This window comes from Haliotis rufescens, unplaced genomic scaffold, assembly GCF_023055435.1.
Source record: "Haliotis rufescens isolate VD_foot unplaced genomic scaffold, xgHalRufe1.0.p SCAF_58, whole genome shotgun sequence".
Classification (NCBI taxonomy): Eukaryota; Metazoa; Mollusca; class Gastropoda; order Lepetellida; family Haliotidae; genus Haliotis; species Haliotis rufescens.
In genome coordinates this window covers 2,860,010-2,877,736 of record NW_025964312.1, presented here as the reverse complement: position 1 = coordinate 2,877,736, position 17,727 = coordinate 2,860,010, and the positions used below count along the sequence as shown (strand labels likewise).

The window sequence follows — 17,727 nt, the reverse complement described above, 5'->3', positions numbered from 1 at the left end:
TGTACAGGGCTATGTTGTGACATTGTTGTTTGAGTGAGTGAGTGAGTTGGGTTTAACGCAGCTTTTAACAGTATTCCAGTTATATCACGGCGTGTCAGCTTAATGTAGTAGGAAAGCCTGAAGTGATGCAGGTCTCGGACGTTTACCACTTCGGTGAAACCAATGGGTATGGTGCTGACAAACCTAGAAACATAATCGTGGCGAACCAGGATTCGAACCCACAATCATAGGTTTGTGGCGTGCCAAAGGGATGCAACGCTTAGACCACTGGGCCACCAGTGCCCCCTTGTTGTTTGAGTGAGTGAGTATGGTTTTACGCCGCTTTTAGCAATATTTAAGCAATATTACGGCAGGGGACACCATAAATGGGCTTCACACATTGTACCCAGGTCTTTGGCAAGACAAGTAAATGCTTTAATCACTGGGCCACCCGCCTTTGTTGTTTGAGGCTGCACACTGTAATATTCCACTACAGCAGCATGTATACTCAAAGACAAAAGTTAATGCGACATGCAGTACACAAAGAGGATCGGTCAAACAAATGTACTGCTTTGTATGGAACTATACAACAGACAGTTCAATGTCTAAGGCGATGGTAAAGAAACAACAGTCCACATACGGAGCGCTTGTACCATAAACCAAATGAGTCATGTCGGAGGGTTCAGAGGCTAGTTCATATAAAAATCCACGTCACAATAACTTTAGCCTTTGAGTATAAATAATGAAATTGGACCAGACAAACCAGTGATCGATAGCATGAACAACACTATGTTGTCGGGGTATGCTGACATACAATCAACCAAGCCTGCCCGCCCTGATCAAGTTTCCTTGTGGGGTAAGTATAGGTTGCTGGGGACTACGTGTGACCTGTATTTCCAAGTTGTGTTCCAATCTGTTACGGTTTCTGGATTGGATACAGGTTGGGTAAACAAATTAAGCAACAAAAATATTTATTGATCACTCCGAGCTATTTGGGAAATGACATTTGTTTTGTATGCTCAAAATGAGAGGATAGAAGAAGTGATGCAATTAATAAATCACATGAGAGAGAGAGAGAGAGAGAGAGAGAGAGAGAGAGAGAGAGGGGGGGCAGGGAAGCAGGGAGAGAGAGAGAGAGCGGGGGCAGGGAGAGAGAGAGAGAGGAGGGGAAGAGAGAGAGGGTCAAGAGAGAGAGGGAGGGAGGGAGGGTGAGAGAGGATCAAAAGAGAGAGGGAGGGAGGGTGAGAGAGAGAGCGGGGGCAGGGAGAGAGAGAGAGGAGGGGAAGAGAGAGAGGGTCAAGAGAGAGAGGGAGGGAGGGAGGGTGAGAGAGGATCAAAAGAGAGAGGGAGGGAGGGTGAGAGAGAGGAGGGGGAAGGGAGAGAGAGAGGGGTCAGGGAGAGAGAGAGAGAGAGAGAGAGAGAGGGGGAGGGAGAGAGAGAGAGAGAGAGAGGAGGGGGAAGAGAGAGAGAGAGAGAGAGAGCGGGGGCAGAGGGAGAGAGAGAGAGGAGGGGGAAGAGAGAGAGAGAGGGTCAAGAGAGAGAGAGAGGGAGGGAGAGAGAGAGGGTCAAGAGAGAGAGGGAGGGAGGGTGAGAGAGAGAAGGGGGGAGAGAGAAAGAGGGAGGGAGGATGCTCCGAAGAATGATCTTCACACCGTGTTCTCTTACCAGGGACTAAATGCATGGCAATCAATCCCTTTGCCCTTTTCTGAGGTTGTAAACAAAACTCTCAGAGTGTTCATTGAAACTTGTCAACAGTGAGTATTACACGATAGGTCACGTTGGTATCATATTGTATTCTATGCAGGAAGTTACAATCCTAAATGAAAAATGTATAAAGGAACCTAAGGATTGAAACAGTATTCATGATAAGGGCAGCTATAGCCAGCATAGTGTCCCCGAATAGGTATTCTTAAATCATTATATAAAATGAGGCAACTACAATACATGAAGTGCCAAGTCCATAGATATAAATATTGAAGAAAGTAAAGCATGGGTTCACTGCTAAAATTCTGAATATCCATGCTGAGGTAACTACAGCCAGCATAGTGTCCCTGAATAGGTATTCTTAAGCATTATTCAAAATGAGGCAACCACATAGTACAATACATTGAGTAAGTCCAGAGTCATAAGTACTGAAGAAATTAAGGCATGGATTCAATTACAATATTCTAAAAATATCCATTATGAGGGCAACTACAGCCAGCATAGTGTCCCTGAACAGGTATTCTAAAATACCTAAAATGTCGGCACTACAGGCTCTGACCTGCCCCCAGAAGAAAGCATGAAAATGGAAAACATTCTTCACAAATCTCAATACCAAGTACAGAATTAAGGCACAAAATAAGGCAGGCTGGTGGTCTACTGACAATGTACCAACAAAATACAACCAACCATTGCTTCCGTAAACAAACGTAGTTAGGAGTGAGAGTGGCCCCATCTGTCAACCTCACAGAAGGGAGCTTGGTTTTGCTCTGTCTTGAAATTTTAGAACATCTCGGCATGGTGAGACCAACAATAGGCTTTACACACTGTTACCATTTGGGAATCAAACCCCAGTCATGATAGGCTAATGCATTAACCACTAGGCCACCAACATTGGAATCAACAATCATGACATAATTCAACTAGACACGTATACACATTGAAAAGTGAACAAGATCTCTAAAAACATTAATACTGTACATCAAGGCAACTATGTTTCTCGTAAGACGCGACTAACAGGATCAGGTGGTCAGGCTGTCTTAGTTGATCCCAATTGCATGGATTGATGCTCATGATGTCAATCACTGGATTGTCTGATCCAGACTCGATTATTTACAGCCCGCCATCATATAGCTGGAATATTGCTGAGTGCGGCGTTAAACAACAAATAAACAAACAATATTCCTGTGGATTGCTGCAGCCCTATTCTCAAGAAGAATGTCAGTTATTTCAATAACTCACAAATACTGATAGAAATACAAGATCAGTGAATATTGGGTAAAGCCAATACTTAAAGCAACATAAATATTTAAAGAGAAAATGGAATTCACTGAAAATGACACTCAGATGGATGAGCCAAACAAATATATGGAGCTGTAGTTTGACAGGTGTCATTGCATCCTGACACAAGCTTATTCCACCGTGTACACACAAAACATAACAGTAAAGTTTAATACATACCGTATTCGACGTAATAAGCGCCCACGGCAACATTTGCTAATATATTGGCTAGTGAACAATCCAAATTAGCAACCTTCCAATTGATCAATGTACGCAAGATTTATTTATTTGCGTATAATACGCACTCGTGTGTTATATGCACCCTTAATAATGGGCAATTAAATTCTGGAAAAATATATCTGTCGTATATAAACATTTCAGGCTGTCAGCATAAACCACAAAATTTATCTTTTAACCCTTTTTTTCTCACCAAAATAATATTCTACTAAGAGCCCCCTATTTCTACTTTTGAGAGCTCCCTGGGCACTTATTACGTCGAACACGGTACCAGTAAATATAAATGGTGCAACTTAACACGTAAGTACAGGTCTCCAAGACAAACAAAATTTATAAAATGGTATAAAAATAGATTTCTGACTATCAAAGGAGCCATGTCAAAAGATCATTCCAGAAAATATACCAGAGTACAATTGTATTACATACTGAACTAAAAATAAGTTAGGCATCATGAATATTTTGGGATATTTTGTAGTGAAGACTGAGTTTCTCAAAATGTGTATGGCATATAAAAATATTTCAGGATTCCTAACTTTTTTGTTCAGAATATTTTGTACCTGAAGAAAAAAAAGAAAGACAGATAAAATGGCTACAAGACTTTGCTTTTTCAACACAGGAGGAATTTGTTTCGACATGGTCCAGTGTTACTGGTAGGATAGCTACATTGTTGTGACCTTTAGCAGTAAAATTAGAAAACAGGTTTCATACATAGTTAATCGTAGTTAATCGGTAGTGAATACTGTGTATTTGGGAAAAAACTGACACACAAACAGTTTACAATGAATCGAGGTGGGCGTGTCCAGTACATACACAGGTCCCTGGGGTACCGAGGTGGGCGTGTCCAGTACATACACTGGTCCCTGGGGTACCGAGGTGGGCGTGTCCAGTACATACACTGGTCCCTGGGGTACCGACATGGGCGTGTCCAGTACATACACAGGTCCCTGGGGTACCGAGGTGGGCGTGTCCAGTACATACACTGGTCCCTGGGGTACCATGGTGGGCGTGTCGGATACATACATGGGTCCCTGGGGTACCGAGGTGGGAGTGTCGGGTACATACACTAGTCCCTGGGGTACCGAGGTGGGCGTGTCCAGTACATACATGGGTCCCTGGGGTACCGAGGTGGGAGTGTCGGGTACATACATGGGTCCCTGGGGTACCGAGGTGGGCATGTCCAGTACATACACTGTATCCCTGGGGTACCGAGGTTGGAGTTTCGGGTACATACATGGGTCCCTGGGGTACCGAGGTGGGAGTGTCGGGTACATACATGGGTCCCTGGGGTACCGAGGTGGGAGTGTCGGGTACATACATGGGTCTCTGGGGTACCGAGGTGGGAGTGTCGGGTACATACATGGGTCTCTGGGGTACCGAGGTGGGAGAGTCCCGTACATACCCTGTATCCCTGGGGTACTGAGATGGGCGTGTCGGGTACATACATGGGTCCCTGGGGTACCCAGGTGGGAGTGTCGGGTACATACACTGTATCCCTGGGGTACCGAGTAGGAATGTCGGGTACATACATGGGTCCCTGGGGTACCGAGGTGGGAGTGTCGGGTACATACATGGGTCCCTGGGGTACCGAGGTGGGAGTGTCGGGTACATACACTGGTCCCTGGGGTACCGAGGTGGGCGTGTCCAGTACGTACACTGGTCCCTGGGGTACCGAGGTGGGCGTGTCCAGTACGTACACTGGTCCCTGGGGTACCGAGGTGGGCGTGTCCAGTACGTACACTGGTCCCTGGGGTACCGAGGTGGGCGTGTCCAGTACGTACACTGGTCCCTGGGGTACCGAGGTGGGCGTGTCCAGTACGTACACTGGTCCCTGGGGTACCGAGGTGGGCGTGTCCAGTACGTACACTGGTCCCTGGGGTACCGAGGTGGGCGTGTCCAGTACATACACTGGTCCCTGGGGTACCGAGGTGGGCGTGTCCAGTACATACACAGGTCCCTGGGGTACCGAGGTGGGCGTGTCCAGTACATACACTGGTCCCTGGGGTACCAAGGTGGGCGTGTCGGGTACATACATGGGTCCCTGGGGTACCGAGGTGGGAGTGTCGGGTACATACACTGTATCCCTGGGGTACCGAGGTGGGCGTGTCCAGTACATACACTAGTCCCTGGGGTACCGAGGTGGGAGTGTCGGGTACATACACTAGTCCCTGGGGTACCGAGGTGGGCGTGTCCAGTACATACATGGGTCCCTGGGGTACCGATTTGGGAGTTTTGGGTACATACATGGGTCCCTGGGGTACCGAGGTGGGCGTGTCCAGTACATACACTGTATCCCTGGGGTACCGAGGTAGGCGTGTCGGGTACATACACTGTATCCCTGGGGTACCGAGGTGGGAGTGTCGGGTACATACATGGGTCCCTGGGGTACCGAGGTGGGAGTGTCGGGTACATACACTGTATCCCTGGGGTACCGAGTGGGAGTGTCGGGTACATACATGGGTCTCTGGGGTACCGAGGTGGGAGTGTCGGGTACATACATGGGTCCCTAGGGTACCGAGTGGGAGTGTCGGGTACATACACTGTATCCCTGGGGTACCGAGTGGGAGTGTCAGGTACATACATGGGTCCCTGGGGTACCGAGGTGGGAGTGTCGGGTACATACACTGTATCCCTGGGGTACCGAGTGGGAGCGTCGGGTACATACATGGGTCCCTGGGGTACCGAGTGGGAGTGTCGGGTACATACACTGTATCCCTGGGGTACCGAGTGGGAGTGTCGGGTACATACATGGGTCCCTGGGGTACCGAGGTGGGAGTGTCGGGTACATACACTGTATCCCTGGGGTACCGAGTGGGAGTGTCGGGTACATACATGGGTCCCTGGGGTACCGAGTGGGAGTGTCGGGTACATACATGGGTCCCTGAGGTACCGAGTGGGAGTGTCGGGTACATACACTGTATCCCTGGGGTACCGAGTGGGAGTGTCGGGTACATACATGGGTCCCTGGGGTACCGAGGTGGGAGTGTCGGGTACATACACTGTATCCCTGGGGTACCGAGTGGGAGTGTCGGGTACATACATGGGTCCCTGGGGTACCTAGGTGGGAGCGTCGGGTACATACATGGATCCCTGGGGTACCGAGTGGGAGTGTCGGGTACATACATGGGTACCTGGGGTACCGAGGTGGGAGTGTCGGGTACATACACTGTATCCCTGGGGTACCGAGGTGGGAGCGTCGGGTACATACAAGGGTCCCTGGGGTACCGAGGTGGGAGTGTCGGGTACATACACTGTATCCCTGGGGTACCGAGTGGGAGGTTTTGGGTACATACATGGGTCCCTGGGGTACCGAGGTGGGAGTGTCGGGTACATACATGGGTCCCTGGGGTACGGAGGTCACTCGTGGGAGTGTCTGGTACAGACATGGGTCCCTGAGGTACCGAGGTGGGAGTGTCGGGTACATACATGGGTCCCTGAGGTACCGAGGTGGGAGTGTCGGGTACATACATGGGTCCCTGGGGTACGGAGGTCACTGGTGGGAGTGTCGGGTACATACATGGGTCCCTGGGGTACAGAGGTGGGCGTGTATGTACTGGACACGCCCACCTCGGTACCCTGTGGGTGTGTGAGGTACATACACTGGTGGGTTCTGATACCATACTGTCTCGGTTCTACATATTATGTCCCGGGGGGTACCGAGGTCGGTGTGTCCAACAAATGGTCAAATCTTTACAGACATGCCTATTTCGCACCATCAGCAGTTCAAAGTCAAATAATTGAAGCAATACAAGTCAATACTGAAGTGGAGGTAAAGTAAAATACCAAAATAAAATCTATCGAAAAAAACATCAAAATCGGGGCACATCTTTGGTGAGCAGCAGCATTACCCCATGATGAACACTTCAAAAAGTAAGGCCTCGTATTATGGAAGGGTGATAAGACCGTGAAAGGCGAAACATCATTATCTGAATGTGATTAATATACAGTAAACTACGTTCATAACGAACACACTTATAACAAACTTATTCTTTAGTCCCTGCCATTTGTTGTACAGATGCTGTATATATGCTCATAACGTTATCATGAACTTAAATTAGTGGTCCATTTGAGTTTGTTATAACCATAGTTTACTGTACTACTCAAAAGAAGTTAAAGGACACCCGATTTTTTCCACGACAGATAAACTTTCCCTTTACAATCCAAACAGAGAGCCATGGGGTGTAGGGGGCACTTGCTGGAGCAGAGTGAGGGAGTGAGTATAGTTTAACGCCACTTTTAGCAATATTCTAGCAATATCACAGCAGGGGACACCAGAAATGGGCTTCACACATTGTACCCATGTCGGGAATCGAACCCGGGTCTTCGGCGTGACGAGCGAACGCTTTAACCACTAGGCTACCCGACCGCCCCTGCTGGAACAGAGGGCTTATTACCGTACAGTACATTAAATATGGCACTTAACCATTAATAACCATTGTTCAGAATCCATTCAAGATAAGAATACTTCGATACACATGTGCAATGATTTGTCATGGAAAATGTTGCCCTTTGAAATGAAAATGAATTTTTGAATGAAATTTTTAAATATTGCAAATGATGAAATTCTGGGTTATAATTGTGATGTGTGAAAAAAACAAAACAGAAATATATCCACAAATAAATGTTCAGAATGAAGCTAGAAACACTCTGCATGAGCAGGCGACTTTTCAACAATACACTTACAATATTCGACGTAATAAGCGCCCTGCTCTAATAAGCGCCCACGGCGACATTAGCTAATATATTGGCTGGTGAACAATCCCAATTAGCACCCCTTCCGATTGATCAATGTACACAAGACTTATTTATTCGTGTATAATACGCACTCGTGTGATTATATGCACCCTTAATTATGGGCAATTAAATTCTGGAAAAATATATCTGTCGTACATAAACACTTCAGACTGTCAGCATAAACCATGAAATTTATCTTTCAACTCTTTCAATTTTTCCACCAAAATAATATTCTAATAAGAGCCCCCTATTTCTAATTTTGAGAGCGCCCTGGGCGCTTATTACGTCGAATACGGTAGTCCACTTTCAGATGCAAATGACATTCTGGGTGACTCTTTGAAGAAAAATACTAAAAGTTAGCTGACTGTAAAGGTCGATCCTGTTAGTCGCCTTTTACGGCAAGCATGGGTTGCTGAAGACCTATTCTACCCGGGATCTTCACGGGTCTCATATGTATTCACAGGTGATGGAGGAACATAGTGTACATGTGACTTCTTGACGATGATGGAAATGTCAGTATCATATACACCGGACTACCAGGAGTGCTTAATTTCACAAAGGATCACTGCATCATGAAAGCATCCGTATCTACAGTAGGTTTACAAATTCGTCACTTAAAACACTGTATCAAGGGAAGTCTATTTTTAAAAACAATCACCTATCCTGGTGTTCTCCTAAAATAAAATAAAATATTTGACATTAAAGGTTTGGGTATTTTTTAGAAAAAAATGTTTTGGTTTTTCTTTATTTATTGAAATTAGATTGCCTAACCATTGCCGTTATCCAGGGAATTATATTTGGGCTGGGACAGGTAACTCAGATACTCGGGTAGGGTGGGTACGGAGAAGGACCCAGAAACCGTGGTTAGTCACGTGATATATTATTTAATGACAAAAATTCCCTTATTCCAGGGTTACACAACAAATCACTAATATTTGCGTTTCTTTCTGACTATGCACATATTCCTTGCACATGTTTGAATAAAGATACAACTTCCATCACCTTCAGTCAGTTACTTGACTCTTCTTTCAATTATGATGATGCGGGCGGTGCTTAAGAACCAAGACCATTTTCTTTAGCCTTACAGATCAAAATAACCTCTGTACTTTGAGGGCTCAGACCGGTACACAAGATCTCGACCATGGGGCAGGTGTCAATGGACTCAAGCCCTACATCATGGACTGCACAAGGGAGATAACTCACATCTTCACTTCTCCACATCATGTGCAGTCATGGAAAAGAATGGGAAAATCATTTCAACAGAGATGATGCTTATGAAACAGAAAAAATGTTGACTGTGTGCGTTATTCTTTTGAAATCGGGAACTCCAGTCAGGGTTGAGTTTTGAGATGCAGCTACCCGGTACCCGTCACAGCACAATTACTTCATGCAACTGGATCTGTCCGGTACAACACTGACACTGCAAATATTGACTGACCAACACAAACATATCAAGGCAGTCAGTATAAACCACATAAATGACAATGAAATTATGACAAAATATGAAAACAATATGCTTCAACTATGATAACAATAAATCAATGACACGTCAATCTGAGACTTACCGATGTCAAGCTAAGACACGATGGCATCAATCTCAGACACAATGATATCAATCAAAGACACAATGATATCAATCTCAGACACAATGATATCAATCTCAGACACAATATCAATCAAAGACACAATGATATCAATCTCAGACACAATGATATCAATCAAAAACACAATGATATCAAATTAAGACACAATGAAATCGATCTAAGACACAATGAAATCGATCTAAGACACAATGATATCGATCAAAGACACAATGATATCAAATTAAGACGCAATGAAATCGATCTAAGACACAATGATATCCTTCTAAGACACAATGAAGTTGATCTAAGACACAATGAAATTGATCTAAGACACAACGATATCCATCTAAGACACAATGGTATTCAGTCTGAATGATGTAGCAGTATTATGCGACAAATAAGCACCTTTACGCACACATTAATCATTTCTTCACAGTGAAACTTCTAACCAACATTTTTCAAGTAGGTTAACAAAATATTTGGATTTCACAAAACAAGACATCTACTAAAATATTTACCAAATAACTAACAATAAAAAGACTTTCATTCTAATTAATGCTGTTATTCCTCTATTCCTTAGTTCAATAACATTCAGTAGTATCTTCCACAGAACTGGTTTGGAAATGTATCCTCTAATGACAGCTTTCCTGTAACCATTGTAACGCACGGGCAAATATACACACATCTAAATAATAAAAAAAAGTTGGAAAATTCACATCATCACATTCAACAATAGACCTCCACAAAAAATATCTCTCAGTTACCTCCCCTTTAGCTCTGGAGGTTCTACTCTGAGCATATTTGACTGTGGTTGTGCAGAAAACAGTCTCAGTAGCAGGTATCTAAGAGAAGATAACTCCAGTCTCCTCTTCTCACTGGCCAATAGAGTACTGTTATCATAACTCAGGCATTCTGCCCAAAGTTCCAAAGGGGAGTCACTCAAGAAATACAACAGCACACCAAATCAAATCGTTGGGAACACTTCACCTGAATCAAATTATCACAATCTAAGCACAATGAATTTTAATGATATATAACAAACAATGCACTTGAGTACATCATGTGCACATTAGATCACCCTCAAACTTAGGTCATCAAACTTTTGATACTCAATATCAATGTGATTACAGTGTTCGAAATCAAGTCCAGGGAGCCTTGTCATACAAAACACTAACATTCAAACGTAAAAGATTTTGGGGGTGCCCTGCATTCAAATAAATCAGGGATGGAAATTAACAAAGAACATCTCCTATCCCGAAGTGATCACATTCAGCAATTGCCCCCAAAATGTCTGAAATTCTTAGGATTCGTAGTCCTGATAATGGCTTCGACATTTACCATGCCTCCAACACGGGTACCGCTAACTTCCATCTCCGCAACACACATGTACCAAGGAAGAAGATCTCCAACACGTGTACCGCTAACTTCCATCTCCGCAACACACATGTACCAAGGAAGAAGAGCTCCAACACGGGTACCGCTAACTTCCATCTCCGCAACACACATGTACCAAGGAAGAAGAGCTCCAACACGGGTACCGCTAACTTCCATCTCCGCAACACACATGTACCAAGGAAGAAGAGCTCCAACACGGGTACCGCTAACTTCCATCTCAGCAACACACATGTACCAAGGAAGAAGAGCTCCAACACGGGTACCGCTAACTTCCATCTCCGCAACACACATGTACCAAGGAAGAAGAGCTCCAACACGGGTACCGCTAACTTCCATCTCCGCAACACACATGTACCAAGGAAGAAGAGCTCCAACACGGGTACCGCTAACTTCCATCTCCGCAACACACATGTACCAAGGAAGAAGAGCTCCAACACGGGTACCGCTAACTTCCATCTCCGCAACACACATGTACCAAGGAAGAAGAGCTCCAACACGGGTACCGCTAACTTCCATCTCCGCAACACACATGTACCAAGGAAGAAGATCTCCAACACGGGTACCGCTAACTTCCATCTCCGCAACACACATGTACCAAGGAAGAGCTACAACACGGGTACCGCTAACTTCCATCTCCGCAACACACATGTACCAAGGAAGAAGAGCTCCAACACGGGTACCGCTAACTTCCATCTCCGCAACACACATGTACCAAGGAAGAAGAGCTCCAACACGGGTACCGCTAACTTCCATCTCCGCAACACACATGTACCAAGGAAGAAGATCTCCAACACGGGTGCCGCTAACTTCCATCTCCGCAACACACATGTACCAAGGAAGAAGAGCTCCAACACGGGTACCGCTAACTTCCATCTCCGCAAGACACATGTACCAAGGAAGAAGAGCTCCAACACGGGTACCGCTAACTTCCATCTCCGCAACACACATGTACCAAGGAAGAAGAGCTCCAACACGGGTACCGCTAACTTCCATCTCCGCAACACACATGTACCAAGGAAGAAGAGCTCCAACACGGGTACCGCTAACTTCCATCTCCGCAACACACATGTACCAAGGAAGAAGAGCTCCAACACGGGTACCGCTAACTTCCATCTCCGCAACACACATGTACCAAGGAAGAAGACCTCAAGGGCCGACGGTCCCCTTAATTTCCAACACTGAATAATGATGTGAGTTGTATCTACCTTAAGACTAATGATTGCTATACCTTGAAAGTCTATTGCACGATTAAGTACATGTAAAAACAGTACAAATAAAGCACTTTCTGTTACCACGGGTTACCACATTCTATTGTGACTCATACATGACAATAAAGAGTAAAGTGTTCCAGTGTATCCAAGCACCATGGACCATTTCTGGGGCTACATCTCGTATCAAGTTACAGATTTTCAACACGCTGTATTGGAGTATTTAGCATCAACTGGTCCAGTTCGTCTGAATGTACGCTCACATGACAATAGTCATGAGACATTCCTGTGACGTCTGGTATTATGTGATCAGCCACTGAGAAATAGACTACAGAGTAGTGTACTAGGCATCATATCCAAACTAAGGCATCACAGTTAAAGAACGGATGCAGATGCTTAAAGAGCATCTTGTGCAGACCCAGTAAGTTGGACTAAGTCGTTAAAGGCCATGTGTAAGTCTAAACTGCTGGGTAAAAGAAAGTACCAGTATACAGCCATGTTTGATAGTGGCTAAATATGAGTGAGTGAGTGAGTGAGTGAGTTGGGTTTAACGCCGCTTTTAACAGTATTCCAGTCATATCACGACGTGTCAGCTTAATGTGGGAGGAAGGCCCGAAGTGATGCAGGTCTCAGACGTTTACCACGTCGGTGAAACCCGCAAGCACGGGTATGGTGCTGACAAACCTAGACACATAATCGGGGCGAACCGGGATTCGAACCCACAATCATAGGTTTCTGGCATGCCCAAGGGACGCAACTCTGCACAGTGAATCGCGGCGCCTTAGACGACTTGGCCCCCGTGCCCCCTGCTAAATGTGAAACAAACAAGATGGTTATTCGATGATGATGCATTTGATGCAGATATCATAGTTGTGTCCTGGACCTCAGTTTGCAGTGTTTCAGTGACTGTTTCAGCCTAGTGAGGTTTTGATGTCTCTGAATTGTAGGTCAAATCCCATTTTCATGTGTACACTTTCTTTTGCCCAGCAGTTTATTAACTCAAACTTTATAATGAAGATGAATCTGGCAGTTTAGGATGACTGAGTTACAAAGAAATACTGTTTCAAAACTGACACTGACTACATCAAGACTGGAAATGTTTATAAGACCACGATGGAAACTCCCCTTTAAGTAATGAGTGAGTGAGTGAGTGAGTATGGTTTTACGCCGCTTTTAGCAATATTCCAGCAATATCACGGCGGGGGACACCAGAAATGGGCTTCACACATTTTACCCATGTCGGGAATCGAACCCGGGTCTTCGGCGTGACGAGCGAACGCTTTAACCACCCCTCCCCTTTAAGTAACAGACACTTAAGGAATAACTAGCTATCAGAGGTACGAAGTACTTTCAGAATTAGTTATGGAATGACAGGTAACCAGACATTCTGGAGGAACTACCTTGAGTCTTTAGTCAACGTCACAATAATGATGGCAGTGTTCAAAGTTAAAACTGAAAGTCAAAGGGTCCTCGTCATAACCCTAATGTTAAAAGTTAGATATCTAGGGGTAGGAGTGGAACGATATATCAAACTATCGATGTATAGCAATACAATCACAAGATTGAAACATAATCGGGGCGAACCGGGATTCGAACCCACAATCATAGGTTTCTGGCGTGCCCAAGGGACGCAACTCTGCACAGCGAATCGCGGCGCCTTAGACGACTGGGCCACCCGTGCCCCCCTATTGTAATGAAGGCCTGAGGGAAGTGATCTGTCAAAACTTACAGTTGTTGCCAATTGTTTCTCTGATGTTCACACAAAGGGGGTAAAGTGATTGTATATATTCTTTTAGAAGTGATTTTCTGACACATTGCTCAAACCTCCTAAGATTTTTTAAAACTTTACTGGTGTTAAACTAAGAGTGTTTATAAGATTTCTAATTTTTCAAATTCAAACATATCAATATTGCCAAATTTAAATTCATGTGCAGCCACTTTTTTTCATGTTCCCGTGATTTAGCTCGAAACTAAAAGAAACTTTCATGATTTTATCAACCTTTGAGAGAACAATTCTATATCATTATCAAATTTTGAAAAAAGTTCTTTAGAACATTTTGGATGACAATCAGTCAATGTTCTGTAAAATAAACCAATCTTATAAACTCTATTCAAACAACAGTAAAATTTCCAGCCAGCCGGCATTGCCAATGGACACCATCTTGAGAGGGCAGAATGCTTATTACGTACAACCTAGGTCTGTCTTAAAGCTCCTTGTTGAGAACCCAGTTGGCAAAGCAGCAATCTTTAAAACCAAATAAGTTACATTTGTCTTCTAGCAAGGGTGCGGTATTATCCGTAAATTGAGGTTTATTCTTTCCACGATACGTATCACAATATCATTTTATTATGTTTGATATATAGGGTGATTTCTAATAGCGATTATAATCATGTGTTTGTCATGTATTTTTTACTAAATACCTTCGCTGTCCTGCAGCATGCATCAGGTGCCCCAAGATGTCTGTGTATTTATTGACTGAGTAAACATCATGTTGTACCAGCACCTGTTCCATTTATGAACTTTAATTTACACCTTAATGTATCAGAATGCTTCTGAATTCAAAATTTAGAGTTAAACAATATATTGTGAAACGTATCGCAATACGGCCTTGTGCATAGGAAAATATTGTGATACACTTTTAAACTTCCCATCCCTATCCCATCCCATCCCTATCTTCTAGCATATTTCAAAACTGAACCGCTGAGATCTCCTGATGCACCAGCTATCAGGATGTTACCCTAGATCCCGGTTGCCACTTTCCCTGGATAAATTACAACACACAAATGTCTGTTAAAAAATTTGGCCCTTACTATCCAATGACATTATAAGGCAGTGCTTTCAATGCAGAACGGTAAAGGGAAAAGTGGGTATTCCTCATCTTCGAAGCGCAATCATAAGAAACTTAGAGTCCAGTCAATTTCTGTTTTCAAATGGTTGCTGATGTGTTATATGGTCCGCCCATCTAACCTATCAAAGGCCAGATCTATAATCATCCCTGCCCTTGCAATATTAAAATCAGATATTGAAAAAAAAAAGCCATACCACAATTCGTATCTACAGTGAAAATACAAATTCAGCAACATTCATCAAGCATTCATAATTAGCCTATTGTGACAGTAACCATGGTAACAAGCAGCAAAACAATTTCAATAATCGATGAGTATTTATCGAGCCTGCTTTCTGCATTAGCAAGAAGCATCAATGATTGAGCTTTGATTGATTATCTGTGATGTATTTTTGTATCTGTGACCTTTTGCTCTCTGACCCCTGTGACCTTTGGTCTTCTGACCTCTGCGACCTAACCACAACCACAGTGAAACTGCTTTGTTGAGTCTTTGACGTCGTCATAGCGACAACCAGCACACACAGTATGGAACCATTTGTCACAGTCATCACACTGGACCTGAAAAGTAAAACATAAACAATAAAAACAGTGAGCTGAAATAATGATATTTTATGCTACTTCAAACAGTATTGAAATTAATTCACAGTGAGTCAGCTTCGTGCAGGAGGAAAGCCTTCAAAGTGTTGTTTGTTTGTTGTTTAACGCTGAATTCAGCAATATTCCAGCTAGATGGCGTCAGTCCGTAAATAATCGAGTCAGGAACAGACAATCTAGTGATTGACATCATGAGCATCGATCCACTCAATTGGGACACAATGACATGTATCAACCAAGTCAGCATGCCTGATCACCTGATCCCGTTAGTCGCCTCTTAAGAGAAGCATTGTTGCCTTTAATGGCAAGCATGGGTTGCTGAAGACCTTTCCTACCCCGGATCTTCGCGGGCAGCAAAGTGTAGCAACTCATAGGTGTTTGCTTGAGGTCACAAGTGAGTGAGTGAGTGAGTGAGTGAGTGAGTGAGTGAGTGAATATGGTTTTACGCCCCTTTTAGCAATAATCCAGCAATATCACGGCGGGGGACATCAGAAATGGGCTTCACACATTGTACCCAAGGGACCCCCCACCCTTTTGTAAGTGAAAGTATAACCCTGTACTCCCTGTTTTGACAGCCCACCTGGTCCTGAGATACCAAGGAGTGACGGACCACCTACCCATTGCACCCTGCGGTCTCTGGGCTTGCTGCAGTCCGGGGCTGCACAGGTCTCTTCCTCATACCACTCCACGCCATCCTCCAGTTTCTCATCATCTGTCAGTCTCACCCGCGTCCTCTTGGTGCGTGGCGCGAAACGCCTTGCTGGAAAGACAAGGCCGATAAATCTGTAAGCACTGTCAGATCTACATCAAACTGAACATGCTGAATGCTGTGGGAATAGAGGTAGGAATAACAGTATTAAACCCATCACACATAAAGATGGTTACGGGGATTTTTACTATGATGTACAGGTAAGTGGGGAATAAGGCACTTTATCATCAAAACCTGGCTCCCAAAGGAGATATCCCTTGGGTGAGATAAAGCGATATCTACACTGAATCAGACAATCCAGTGATTGACATCACGAGCATCGATCCACACAATTGGGATACGATGACATGCATCAACCAAGACAGCGAGCCTGACCACCCGATCCCGTTAGCCGCCTCTTACGACAAGCATAGTTGCCTTTATGACAAGCATGGATTGCTGAAGATATGTTCTGCCCCGAATCTACCCGGGTTTAGGGAACACGACAAAATCAGTAAAACAAGAAAATAGACTGGTCTGGTTTATAATCTTTTTGTGATAATCATTCATCAACACTTTCACCATCGTTCACAGGTCATCCATGTCCAGAGAACACATACGGGAATAGCCGCTGGTCTCGACCAACAAACCAAGCCATGGCCTGGTTCCTCCAGGAGGGAAACCTGTCACACCAATCGGCACTCAGATTACATCGCACAAACGGCAAAATTTCTAACGCAACATGTGATACAGTGTGGCAGCCATCTACTCCCCATGTTGCTTCAAGCAATGGTTGGGTTCGCCCAAAAGTCATGCACGTTCATTGAGCACAATCGACTTGCACTAGTTACCACACAGCAAAGCTGCCGTATGTATTCACGGTGTATGAAGTGAGTGAGTGAGTTTGGTTTTACACCGCTTTTAGCAATATTCCAGCAATATCACGGCGGGGGACACCAGAAATGGGCTTCACACATTGTACCCATGTCAGGAATTGAACCCGGGTCTTCGGCATGACGAGGGAACGCTTAAACCACTAGGCTACCCGACAGTCCCCGGTGTATGAAGGAACATACAGCGTACACAAACTAGTGAAGTATTGACGATGATCAAGTTTGTGCCCGATGCATCCATACCTTTCCTCCTCTTGTTGGGGTTGGAGCCTGGCTGACCGCTGGTCCTGGTGTCTGATGATTTGCCTGAAACAGGAGAACACATTACACCACAGGAACATCACAGGAACATCACAGGACTATCAGTCAGTGAGGCAGACATGTCACTGATCAAACTGTCCACTCTCCTACCAGAGTCAGTGGACCAGGAAAACACATTACACCACAGGATCATCACGAGAATATCACAGGAACATCACAGGAATATCAGTCAGTGAGGCAGACATGTCACTGATCAAACTGTCCACTCTCCTACCAGAGTCAGTGGACCAGGAAAACACATTACACCACAGGATCATCACAGGAATATCA

The 17,727-nt window shown here is 44.6% G+C and overlaps 2 protein-coding genes across 5 annotated transcripts in view; both read right to left on the bottom strand.

Annotated features, from left to right (window-relative positions):
* Positions 1-8,147: 8,147 nt before the first annotated feature.
* LOC125374512 lies at positions 8,148-12,729 on the bottom strand. Of its 3 annotated transcripts, none has more exons than XM_048385410.1 (2): positions 11,564-12,729; positions 8,148-11,506 (listed from the first exon to the last, which is right to left on the bottom strand). In XM_048385410.1, the coding sequence occupies exons 1-2, from the start codon at positions 12,033-12,035 to the stop codon at positions 10,782-10,784; spliced, it is 1,197 nt and encodes a 398-aa protein (XP_048241367.1). In that variant the 5' UTR covers positions 12,036-12,729; the 3' UTR covers positions 8,148-10,781. The 3 variants fall into 3 exon arrangements, with proteins under 3 accessions (XP_048241367.1, XP_048241368.1, XP_048241369.1); XM_048385411.1 differs by having other exon boundaries at positions 8,148-11,502; positions 11,680-12,729; XM_048385412.1 differs by having other exon boundaries at positions 11,684-12,729.
* A 2,050-nt stretch (positions 12,730-14,779) lies between these two features.
* Positions 14,780-17,727, bottom strand: part of LOC124149579 — a 34,331-nt gene continuing 31,383 nt past the window's right edge. For both annotated transcript variants that reach the window (XM_046521255.2, XM_046521256.2), the window contains 3 exons: positions 17,380-17,442; positions 16,173-16,315; positions 14,780-15,519 (listed from right to left, as the gene is read on the bottom strand). In XM_046521255.2, the coding sequence (XP_046377211.2) occupies positions 15,415-15,519; positions 16,173-16,315; positions 17,380-17,442 (311 nt within the window). In that variant the 3' untranslated portion in view covers positions 14,780-15,414. The remainder of the gene's footprint in view (positions 15,520-16,172; positions 16,316-17,379; positions 17,443-17,727) is intronic.